This window comes from Primulina tabacum, chromosome 8 (genome assembly GCF_025594145.1).
Source record: "Primulina tabacum isolate GXHZ01 chromosome 8, ASM2559414v2, whole genome shotgun sequence".
In the NCBI taxonomy this organism is placed as follows: Eukaryota; Viridiplantae; Streptophyta; class Magnoliopsida; order Lamiales; family Gesneriaceae; genus Primulina; species Primulina tabacum.
The window spans coordinates 33,634,673-33,647,478 of NC_134557.1; the positions used below are offsets into that span (position 1 = coordinate 33,634,673).

The following is a 12,806-nucleotide window of genomic DNA, read 5'->3' on the forward strand; positions in this document are numbered from 1 at the left end:
TTTCGAGGACGAAATTTCTTTTAAGGGAGGAAGGATTGTAGAACCCGTAAATCAGTCTACGTATAAGCCATGCATAATTCTAGTATTTTAAATTAAATTGACTTCATTGCATGATTATTTTTATGTTTTTCTTTGAAGTTAATTATTTTATTATTTCATGCAGTAGTTTGATTTTTCAGTTATTTCAGTGAGGCCGGACTGGAGTTGGAGCTTTGAGATAGAATTTAAGATTCGATAAATATTTCCAGACTTTATTTTAGCTAGCAAGTAAGTTAATTTAAGTTAATAAGGAGGTTTGAGAATTTAATTTAAGTTACTTGAGGTGATTAAAAAATAAGCTCATTTAAGTTACTTAATTAAGGGATTAATTCACTAAATTAATTAAAGGATTAGTGAGGCTTTTAAGGGTTATAAATTTACTAGCTAGAAAACATTTTCCTTCCATTTATTAGATGAATTTTCGGCCACCCTTAGTAGATTGAGCAAGGATATGCCAACTCAACTTTGACCAATTCTTTGTCATTTTTAGAATGATAACCTTTTTAATTATTGATCAACCTTAAGTAGCTTATTAATAAGCAATATCCTAGTCTAATTATCATGGATAATATCGGCCATTCTCCCCCCAAAAAGACTTGATCAAACCAATTCAAAATTTGAATGAGAGGTAGACTTGGTCTTGATTTTCTTCCATATATTTTGCACCCATTCTCCTCACCCTCTTAACCACCATTCCCCCTCCCTTAGTCTCGAAAATCAGAGCCATTTCAGAGTAGAAAATTCGTGACCCTCATAGCTAGAAACAAGAGAGAAAAATCGAGCAAGAAGCAAGGTAGGAAAGAAAATCGCTCCACCTCCTCCGCGCCGAGTCGTCGTATTCTTTCGTTTTTCATTCAAACGAAAACCAAGGCATGTCTAGATTCTTTCAAACCTCAATCAAGTCCTATTATCATTATTTTTACATTACATGATCATCATTTCCATGCAAAAACCGAAACACACCAAGAATTTTCAGAAAAATATAACATGCAGATTTTTGGTTCTACCATGCTTCACGATTGGTATGTTTTGTTTCGATTTCAGGGATGGCTCGTTCCAGGGGCTCGAAGCTGCATATGAACATGTACTAGGACATGTTAGGGTCATGATAGAACGTTGGTTCCAGTCCCATACACACTAGAATTCGTCAATGACAGCACATCCCCCATGAGTGTCATATTGAGCTTCAAAAATTCAGTTTTGTTGTCCAAGGGTAAGGATCTGATCATGGCTGCCCTAGGGGCCTATAGCCATGGTTGGATCACTACCCTAGCATGTCTAAGACAAGACTAAGTCACCCTTTTGGCTGGCTTGGTCCATGGCTCATCGGTTTTCAATCTAAAAACAAGAACAGCCCCCTCCCCTCTCGGCCCCCTTCGGTTTTGACAGCATATGAGTTCGGCTTTGGTTGGGTTGGTATGGATCTTGGTTGGCCTATGGCCCTTATCCACTGGTTCATACCATGCCCCTAGATGTCTATATCGTGCCATGGTCAATCAATGGCCACTGGAACGAGTCGAGACAGCAAGCGAAGCACAACACCACACACGCACGCATGAGGGCCCTCGGTAAGAGCTTTTGGTTGGTTGCTGGAATGGTGAGGATTGTGGCTGGCCTAGGGCCCTTAGCCATGGTTCAAATCATTCATTGGGATGTTGGTAAGAGTCTCTGGTAGGTGGTTCACGCCCCAATGGCCGGTAGTCTCGAAAACAACACAAGATACGCGATGGTACAGCTGCTGGAAATTTACAGCAAGTTGCTGTGTTGGTTCGGAGGCTTGTTCGAGTTCTCGGTCGGCTTTTAGCCTATAGCCTTGGACTGAACAGTGCCCCATTGAGTTAGGAAGGTCATATTTTTGACCGTTTGTGATTCGGATCATTTTTGAGGTCGTACGAGAATTTACGGTGCGATGTGCCACATTGACTCTCGAAAGAGCGTTTCTTGTTTTGGCCTCCATTTCACCTAGATTTCGACCCTCATCATTTTAGGAGCATTAGTTCATAATTTTAAGCATATTTTAATCATGACTATACGTCGGTTCAGTGTCGGTTCGGGTTGGTTCGGAGTCATGATTAAATACGAAGTCGTTAGACGTAATTGTCGCATTTTCAAACTTAACTGCATAGTTTGGTCAAGTATAAGCTATTGCATATTTTTCATGACATATTTAGGTTGCAGCGAGCCTGGGAGCGATCCAATCCAGTTGGTAAAATATACAGGATATTTTCATTATGTCATTTAATTATATTACGTGCATGAAAATTGGAAATAATTATTTTTGAGATTTATGCGATATTGCTTGTGGTCAATTCACTATTATGGGAGCATTATTTTATACGGTCGTCAGTGATCGATCAGTTCAGTTTGGTACCACCCGGTCGTCAGTGACCGGTCAGCTCAATTCAGTTTGATACTCCCCGGTAGTCAGTTACCGATCAGTTCAGTTCAGTGCAGGGGCCACAGGCGTAGACCATAATCTCAACAGAAAATTTTTATCAGTTATTTCAGTACAGGGCTCCAAGGAGCAGACATTCTATTTACTATGACTTTCAGTTCAGTTATGCACGTATTATAATTTCTCAGTACAAGTCATTTTCAGTATGCCTCATGACATGATATTTTATCCCATGCAAACTTTACTTTAGTATTTACTCGTTACCTACGATATTTGCATGCTGAGTCTTTAGGCTCACTAGACTTGATTGTTGTAGGTAATGATGAGGCCAGGGCCGAGGGCGGGGACCAGTGAGCCAGCTTGGGTCGGCAGTAGTGGCACCCGAGGACCTCAGTTTCATCACATGTCATTTTATGCTCAAACATTTTTACCAGTTGTTGGACATTCTTTGAATTGTTATTTTTGGCAAACTTTATTTTCTTCCGCTGCTATATTTTTTTTTTAACATTGAACTTGATTCATCAGTTGATTTTATGGATGAGGCACTCCATTTATTTTAAAAGAAAAATTTTTAATTTTCCGCAAATTTTCAAAGAAAGAATTTTCGTTCGGGCCTTTACACAAACGTCCAGTGACCTGGCACCTCTGCCAATAACCCTGTCACGACTTGGCACATCTGCCAAAGACTCTCTATCTCAAATCAATCGTCTAATCCATGTTTTCTATAAATCAATAGAACAAGCATATATAAATGCAATAAATTCAAATATCTGAAAACAATAGCAAATAAGTATGTGGTTTTGGGAAACTCAAGTTCTATCTCACTCGAGTCATTCTCCTGATTCAACATTGATTTATACCTTTCTTTTCGTAGTCTCGATCTGAAGAAATGGAAGTTCTGAATTCAAAGTTGTCAATACAATCTGAAATGACATATTCGAAAGGTACAATATCAATATACCATCCAAATCAAATCTGTTCTGATCAATCTTAATCTGATTCAAAATCAACGGCATAACGGCACTAGAATGATGTCCCCAGTAAGTCAACAATACGAGATGTCAATTACAATTCATAATTAATCAATAATCGCAATTTCAATACCAAATCTGTATATCTCAATCAAATCAATTCTGAAAATCATAACAATTGTATAAACAGTCTGTTCTTCGATCTGACTTCGAATATACGATTACTGATATCACCAGAACACATAATAATAATAAAATCACAATTCCTCCAAAATCATAATTTCAAATCATATCAGAAATCAATAAAACTTACGTCATGTAGTAGCTGTCGACGAGAGAATCACAAAACTGTGTTCGGATCAAAATTCTGATAACCGGAGCTTATAAAATCAAATTCGAAGCAAATTAAGAAATTTGAGAATTCCATAAAGCTTTCTTTCGTTCTTGATGTTTCATCTAAAGGAAGAATGAGATTTTTATATATCCAAATGCATGGTGAAGACAAGTGTCCCACTCAAATCCCATTAATTGCACTTTAGTCCCTGAAATCTTTTCTATTTGAAATTTGGTCCTCACAACTCTTTTTAATTCAATTTCAATCCTATGGAATTGTAAAACCATGGAATATGACTCAACATTCCAAAATTCATAAATTAAATAATCTTGGATTAAAATGATAAAATCTCGGGCCTTACACATACCAACACTTTATAACTCAGACTTCCCCACAGACGGCGCCAATGATGCGATCCGAGTGAAATGGATGAGCCGGGTCGGGTGCTCCACCGGATCTGCTATCTGTATGATGAGGTAAATAAGAGCAAAATGTTCGGAACAGGAGCTTTCTTCCTTAGGCAGCCGAGAAGATCTGCAGACAATAAAGTAAACACGTGAATGGGCGCTGAAGGGGTATCTGGCGTGACCACTCCGATGCTTAAGTTAGTGGAGGACCCAAGCTACAAACCAATGTAACCAGATGATTGTTGTGAGATTGGTGTGGAAGGTGAGTAGTAAATGCACAATAAATGAGTGTATTCAATATCTGAATAGATAGTAAATGCAAGGAGATAACCTGGTATTTATAGTAGATGATATAATGATGACCTCGTTCTTTGTGTTGATCATTAATTATAGTAGGAAGGCTGATTATACCCTATTATTCTGACATATCAAATCTAATACTAGTCACATTCAGCCTACCTGATTTTGTCAACCACTTGTATTGGTGTCAGAGATAGGTCGGCCGCACACACCCTACTTTGTAGGCAATGCGTCACTCATATCGAAGCGGCCCGGGTAGAATGTCTCTCGGAAATTTACATGAGAGCCCGGGCATCCAATAGCCCGGGTAGGTTAAGTCCCGGGTGTTTCAATGGCCCGACCTTTCGACTGGCCTCTTCACATATTCTCCCTGCCAAGTCATACTCCCAACATCCCGGGCAGCTTGAGATCCAGATTTCTACTCAGATTATCGTCTTATTGACCCAGGAATAATCCATTCTCTTTGACCCGAGCACTATCCATGGCCCGGCTCCATGGCCCGGGACATCCCGGGTATTATCCATGACCCAGGACATCCCGGGATATCAACATAGATGCATATTACTATATATCGCATATATCATAATATGACATTAAACAATAAATAAGGATGATGGATCATCAACACTATTAGATCCATGTGAGTCAAACATAGATCCAGGACTTTATCTATGCTGATTGTATGGGTATACAGATAAAGTAAAACGAAACCATTAAAAAGTAAATTATATTAAAATAAAGATTGTTTATTACACTTGAGTCAATAAATTCTCCGGCTAACATTAGGCTTACAGGACATCTACTCTAACACTTGTTTCGTGAAGTACTACGAATATGTGGTCATGAAAGACATCGAAGCTCAGAAGATGCTTGTTTTTCGTTGTGTTTAAGATCCAATTGCATTATTTTCTTCAACGAATTTAAATTTTTGGAGCTTTTTTCATTTCTTCTGTCATTATTTCTCGTTTTTTGTCTTTTGTATACATTGAATTCTAGTTTCGATTTTGGGTTTTGTAGGCTTGACGAATACGTTCTGTAGCTATGTAACCAAAAGTCATAAAAAAAAGTTTTATTGAATAAATACCGAGTGAAGCTTATGTAACAAAGATAAATGGGATTACGCTTTGTAAATTTTTGGCTTAAGTTAGGTCTCATTATATTTATCTAAAAGTAAATACAATTTCTGAAATGAGTCTTCATTTTCGAGCCAAAATCTAGCAGTTGCTCGAAAAAGCTCCAACTCGAGCTTACAAATTGAGCTCAAATTCGAGCCGGAACAAAAAAAAAATTCCTACAATTCGGGTGGGGATGGTCACATGACAATTCTGGGATGAGTTTGGCAATTTTCCAAGAGCCGTCCTATCAAGAAAAAATTTGGACTCAAGCTTGGACCCCCTACACCAAAGCCTGTCGAGTCCATTCACGTTAGACCCGTAAATGATAAACCCGCTAAGCATCATATATATTTTCAATTTTAGTAATTAAGAACAAAAAAAAGTTCAAAATTTAATGCATTCATGAAAGTTACTTACCCACGATAACATTTTAATTGTAACCTTCCATTGCATTTAGATAGAAAGATTTGATTGCATCAAATTTATTAATGATGGTAATTAATATTTTAATTATTTGAATGCACTTGATATCTTTTCTCAAATCCAAATCATTCCATCCAAACACAGCTTTATATTTGGATGGAAAGATTTGATTTGAAAAAAATGATTTGATTTGTAAATTACTTTAAGAGATGTATTAAAAATAAAACTCATACCGGACATATTTTAAATTCAACATATTTATCATTTTATCTGTGTAAAATAACAATAGATGAATTTAAAATACACCTAACATAAATTCATTCAAACAACCAAATGAATTTAAAATTCACCACTTCAAAATTTATTTCAACCATACACAACCTGAATGAAATGACAGTAAATTTGAATTTCACCCCAAATTTATTCATCCAACCAGTTGAATGGATTTAAAATTACAAATCGATTTCAAATTACCTAAAACACACTCACAACAAACAATTAATAATTTTCAATAACTTAGCACACACGTTTAAATACACCTACAGATTTGAAATCTAAAATATGACAGGAACATGGTACAAATTGTGAATTGACATTTTACTAATTTGAAACTGTAGCTACAGTTACAGTTCAAAAAATCCCATCTCTGTCCTAAATCTTCTGTAACAGTCAAAATAAAGAGATTTATGACAGGAAAGCAACTTGGTTTCTGCGTACAGAACATTTCAAAAGCTGGATCAACTTCTAATACATACATCAAAAGACAGCTTTACATATAATTACAAGAATCCTTTGTCTTGTAGCAGACTTGATGTGCTTCCTCATGATTCATGAGTCAATAAGTCGCTGAAGAAAGAATCCGAAACTGCTTCTTTGGCCGAACCATAATTATTCAGCCGTTTCTTCAGAGAACGCAGTTCTCTTTCATCTTTTGAGCTACGGTCCTGTTGTATAAAATTCCATACCAGAAGATTTGAGACTAATATTCCAAAAAAAGGTTGTAACTTTGCAATTACTAAAGATATGAAGTTCTATATGTTGAGAAATTAAGTTTTCCAAACAAAGACTTACAAAGGATTTCTTTTGTAGCACGATGTCAATCATATATTGAAGCCAATACACGTTTGTCTTGGGAAAACTGCCATAATGGTTAACATGGTCATTGTTTGTACCAAAATCATCGAAAGAAACATTGTACATGTATGGAACAAATTGATAATAACATCTTATCCAATTTCCAATTGATGGAAAGGTTTTTTAGTTCATGATGTCCACAATTTTGTTTTATGATACATAATGCTCATGCATCATGCTTTCAGTGTTGGATGCAGCGTGAATGACTATAATGAAGCAATGCAGTAAGCTATAATAGAAACTGAAATTGTGTACCTCCCTTCCCAGAAATCATCTGTGACGTCCCGCATCTTCCTATATGTATCTGCCTGTATGAATAATTGTTGACCACCAGATCAGAAAATTTAGTATAAAAAACTGAACAAGGTATGCAACTTTCACTGTTTCTTACTTGCTTGTCTCCCTTTGGACCCTCGAAAATTTCTGGATCTGAAGATAAATCCAGAAACAGTATATCTTCACCTGTTGACATACTCAAATTCTGCCATATTAATAACATCAAGAACTTGGCTTCAATGTGGAAAAATAAATAAGATTGATGTAGACCTGTATTAATTCGTGAAAGGGTAAAGTCAATTATGGATACAAGCAGTCCAAAAGTTTTGACTTGTATTTTTCTTTGCTCGAGAATGTATTGCAGAGTAGCAGAATCTTTCCGACTTAACAGAATGTTCCCCCTGTTTAGAGCACAAACCCAAGTCAGCATTTTGTGGGAAAAGGCAAAATGATGTAACAGATCATAGTATGTCGATGAAACCAGTGCAAATCTCGGTGTTCAAATTCATATGCAGCCTCAGCTACAGCCAAACCCAATGTGACCTGCAACATTTGATTCTATTGTGTAATGCACCACGTACAAACTAACGCAAGTAGGCAGATCTATAAATAATATTGACTATTTTACCTGAACTAACAAACTACGTGCCTCATTAAAGTTGAGAAGCACGAAGCTCTCGAGATCTTGACCACCATGTTCTTGAACAAAAACAACATAGCACTGGGAACGAAGGCTTAGTTGATTTAGTGAACTAAATATAATCAACAGACAATAAATAAAGCAAAGTACAATATCTACCTTAAACTTGTTCCTGAATAAAGCAAGACCACATTTATAACAGGAAGCATACCTGATTTTCAGGAAACTCCTTAGGATGATCATTTTCAGAGCCGTGCTTTCCATCCCAGTCTTCCCATGCACTTACCAAAGCAGAATCATAAAGGCCTTGACACACCCTCAAACTACAAGAAAGTAACGACAATAGGATGTCAACTAATTGTAAATAAATAATTCAGCTTTTCTTGAATTGGATGCAAGTATTTTCTTTCAAGAAACTATTAGAACCTCCCGCAGATATCCTACCATTGCTACCATTTTAAGATTATGAAAAGATGCAAAACAGAGCAGAACTTTTGCAACATCTAATTTAATGGTGTAGGATAAAATATAGCTACAAAATACATAATCCCCTCACAAAGACACCAAAATCTACAGTTAATAATCCTTAAGCAGTAAAAGACTGAATATTAAATTACCGCCTAGAACAATTGAAATCCCCCATTGGATCCTTAAGCAGAAAAGGACTGAATATGAGATTATCGCCTAGAACAACTTAAGTCCTACATTTCCATGAACAAATCTCTTCATACCATTACTTACATCCAATAAGCAATGGAGGAATTAACATCCCAAGCCTATTTCACTCTGGGGCAGCCATAGTGGATCATCTTACAAGGAGCCTAGATTTGAATTACCTTTTTTATTGCTTCTGGGAACTAGATTTGAATTATCTAATATCCACTGATCGAGTTTTTTCTTCCATAATGCATATGAGACCGCAACACCCAGAACATACAAACCAGATACAGGCTACTCTATATAACTCCAGAGTTCAAAATTTAATCAGCTTACAAGTTAACTTGGGTGAAATGTCACCTGGAAGAGAAAGAAAAACTTCAACCTAAGAGAAAGCTAAGAAAAATTGGTTATCAACTTCAAAATAAGAGAGGAAACCTAATCAAACCATTTATGAAAGGTCGTTAATACCATAGGAAATCTAATCAAACCATTTCTGAAAGATCGTTAATTTTTACAAGTTGTAAAATAAATAACGGCTTCAACAAAACAGATGAAAGGTATAAAATAATAACCTACCATACCAAAGCAGGTTTTATCATAGAAACTAATAAGGTTTCTCTATCTATATTTCTTACCACCAAAGCAATGAAAAAGAGTTAGCTTCATGAGTTAGCTCTTACAGTGACAAAGCTTAATATTGTCATACAGTCCTTAAAGAGAAGCAGAAGGCTTACTCTATTGTTTTTATGAAGGTAGAGCAGGCATTGGATACATGGCCTTCATATCCTCTTAGGCGGTTGAGAGTGCAGGATAGGACAACCTCCTCAAGCAACTCTTCCGATCTCTGGAGCAAATAAAGGCACGAGGATCAGAAGGCAAAAAAATTCCTTTCTTCGTAAACCAAGATAAAGAAGACTAAATTTTACAAACTGAGATGATAGCATTTACACAGTTGGCTATCAATTATTTACATTACCTAGGTTTATGATTTTGCCAATCATGTCTAAGAGGCATACAAATATGTAGGAATCAAAAGTAATGGTGACACTAACATCCTATCATGAAGACAAAGTGTTAACAACACAAGCCACTAATGTACTGGTCAATGAAATAAACTGCAAGCAATAAATCAGCTTTGGCTGATAGCAACAACATTATCAAACCGAAGGTAATAATTTGACTCTTTAGAGCATGTAAAGGTTAGCCAAATAGCATGTAAAGGTTAGCCAAAAAATCTGCTTTTATCAAAATACTAACAAAAAGCAATTTAAACTCCTTATGGGTTGATCTAACTCAAGGAATAAAAATCTATACCTTTTGAATTTCTCCATTCACTCGCAAATTGCCATCAAATGGCACAATTTTGCATACATTATTGCCAACCTTGAATGCTTCTCCATACGTTCCTTCCCCAACCTTGGTTATATTTTCTCGGTCACTGTCCTCAAACATTGTAATTCCAAACATAAGGAAACAAGAAGTAAATCAAACAACTCTTAATGAAACATTTTCTTCACGAAAATATCCAAGAATATTTTACAAAGGAGGCAACTTTACTAGAAACACCAGCATGCTTAAAACTTCAAAAACTTGCTAACTTAAAATATTTATGAGTAGACTAACGAAGTTGTACTTTGCATTATATTCCTAGGTTCATCCAGATCAGTCTTTTTCACAGTTGAGAAATCATAATCATGAAAAGATTTTAGATACTATTTCATTAGCTGGAGCATGGACTTCAGGAAGTACGGTAGCGTAAAGTCAGTAAATGAAAACAAGTCAAAAAAAATTGAAAACAAGGCAAAACTGCACGCATTTGAAATTCTTATAAAACCAAATTTAGAGAAAACCCGTCTTTAAATTGCCTTGTGGTTATAAACAGAATACACATATAATGCAGGAATATTCAGAGTTGTTAAAGAAGCACTTGTCAATGCACTTGGAACTACCCCGGGCACACAGACATCAAAGAGGTTCAAGGCACGGTCCAGGCATGCCTGGAGTTTTCCATTCAATTGTTTCCTTCACAAATGTAAGGGTTTTTATTTAGGGTCTGAAGGAGCACAATAGCGACAAACCTACACTTTGATTTTAGGGGTAAATATTTGATCACATTTTGGTGCCTTGAATTCTTAAGTTGGGATTTATAAATTATAATTCCAAGTTTATGTGAGTTTTGGGTCAATTAATGATGTTTGACCTTAATTGAGAATTATATATATATATAGACACACACACACACACATACATATAAACACACTTACAGAACGTGAGGCAAGACATTGTATAATATAATAATAAAGATATGCAGTCACAATTGAGAAATGACCAAAATGTGAGTAGGAAAGGAACAACAAACCAGTAACTCAACAACATGTCTGCTAGTGTTGATGGACTTGACTGGCCACAAGCAGTCAAAAGAGCTGAAAAAGAACTCGAATGGCGATCATCCACTGATGAAGGCCTTGAGGTCAGGGAAAGTTTACTAACAGCAATTCCAATATCTTCACAAGATTCCTCGAGAAGCATTCCCGAGCTTGAATCAAGCTTTTCTTGGATTGAATTTAAGCTTGAATGGGTTGGATTTAAGCTTAAACGGACTTCCACCGAGTCTTTTCCTAAGTACTTCAGAATTGAAGATGAATGATTATCATGATGCGCAGGATCTTGGGATGGCGTAGGAGTCTCCAGTACTTTTGATAGCGAACAAGGAAACACGTAAGCTCTGTTTAACTTCTTAGAAATCAGCCATTTCCTCAATACTGAAGACAAATATGGTATGACAGTATCAGTTTTGTCACCCGTCGTCCATGTACTAGATTTCTTGGGAGACGGGCTTTCTTCTAATAATTCAAAGGCATCAACCTCTTCAAAATACGCCCGTTCTTTATCAAAATTTGGAGGTTGTTTGGCTTTCCCCTGTGGACCAAAATATGCATGGAAAGAAGGAATCATCAGCCACATGTTTCTAACTACATCAGTCTTCACAAACATAATATACTAGTAATAACAAATTTTACAAATCAAAACAATAAAAGATTCGTGCCGATGCTCTCATGGCAAATCGACCCAAAAGAAAAAGATTTGAAACCCGATTCTATTAGTGGAAATCGTAAATCAAGAACAAAATATGAGCTTGGAAAACACCTTAGGAAGAGGCGGTTTAGATTTTCTTCTAGCTTTACGTTTTTGTGGTTGATATTCCACGTATGCAAAAGCGGCAATACTTGTTCTTCCTCTGCAGTCCAGTAAATGAAATACAGTAACCTTTAATATTGCCTCATCCAGAAAATAACATAAAATTTGCAGCTAACAAGCTAAAAAATCGAAAGAACTCCAATAATATAAATCACAGTGGAAGCAGGGCATAAACCTAGTGGAGAGAGAGCGATTCCAACTGACTCGCTTGACTTGCCCCAGAATTTGCAGATTCTCGTTCCCGCTGCTGCTCGATCTCCATTGCCTGCTGCAAATAAATTAATCAAAAATCAAAATATTTAAAAACTTGAACTAATTTCTGGATTTTTCTTCCTTAACCTTGCTGCGTCTTTACTGGGGATAATCCTACCCTTTTGCCTTCGATAAATTATCGCAATTTCTGGGTCTGGAAGTTCAACTGATGGATCTGCCACAATTTCTGACCAGAGATCACTCACAGATTGTGAACCCATGGTTTTGGCGCTATGATTTCTCTATTTCCTGCAGCATAATTCAAAAGGACTATGGTCGGGCGGGAACCCCTACGTTTTCTTTCGCTCCGGTTTCATTCTGCTTTGATGTTGTTGCGATTTATAAAATCGCATCGGCTCATTTGTATCACTTCATTGGAATTCCAAACTAGATTTTATTTATATCTCCAAATTTTAAAGTGAATCATTTCGAAAGTTGTTAATTTTTTTATACTTTTATATTTATATTAATATTATGTGTGCGAAATTCTTTAATTCGAACTAAATATTTTCTTATTAATTAGTTAAAAATGACCCAAGAAACTCAATTTTGTAATATCATATCTCTACTTTGTTTTTGCTTGAAATGATATGAATTTGATAAACTTTAATTTCTTTGTAAAAAAATATTATATTTCGAATTATGTAATGCATTAATTCGAA

General features: G+C 36.1%; 1 protein-coding gene across 2 annotated transcripts; it reads right to left on the reverse strand.

Moving 5' to 3' along the window:
• Nucleotides 1–6,545: 6,545 nt before the first annotated feature.
• Nucleotides 6,546–12,477, reverse strand: LOC142553923 (serine/threonine-protein kinase haspin homolog). Of its 2 annotated transcripts, none has more exons than XM_075664471.1 (14): nt 12,232–12,477; nt 12,068–12,160; nt 11,842–11,932; nt 11,054–11,613; nt 10,009–10,132; nt 9,429–9,538; nt 8,246–8,357; nt 8,023–8,115; nt 7,876–7,937; nt 7,665–7,795; nt 7,510–7,580; nt 7,374–7,426; nt 7,056–7,122; nt 6,546–6,928 (listed from the first exon to the last, which is right to left on the reverse strand). In XM_075664471.1, the coding sequence occupies exons 1-14, from the start codon at nt 12,363–12,365 to the stop codon at nt 6,806–6,808; spliced, it is 1,824 nt and encodes a 607-aa protein (XP_075520586.1). In that variant the 5' UTR covers nt 12,366–12,477; the 3' UTR covers nt 6,546–6,805. The 2 variants fall into 2 exon arrangements, with proteins under 2 accessions (XP_075520586.1, XP_075520587.1); XM_075664472.1 differs by having other exon boundaries at nt 6,547–6,928; nt 12,068–12,157.
• Nucleotides 12,478–12,806: the final 329 nt, after the last annotated feature.

What these genes read in the sequence shown, in the direction of transcription:
- LOC142553923 (XM_075664471.1), bottom strand. Translation starts at nt 12,365, where the DNA reads ATGGGTTCACAATCTGTGAGTGATCTCTGGTCAGAAATTGTGGCAGAT. An exon ending in TGAATGGAGAAATTCAAAAG is followed by an intron (nt 9,539 to 10,008) that starts GTATAGATTTTT and finishes TATTTGCTCCAG; the next exon opens with AGATCGGAAGAGTTGCTTGA. An exon ending in GTCCAAAGGGAGACAAGCAA is followed by an intron (nt 7,427 to 7,509) that starts GTAAGAAACAGT and finishes TTATTCATACAG; the next exon opens with GCAGATACATATAGGAAGAT.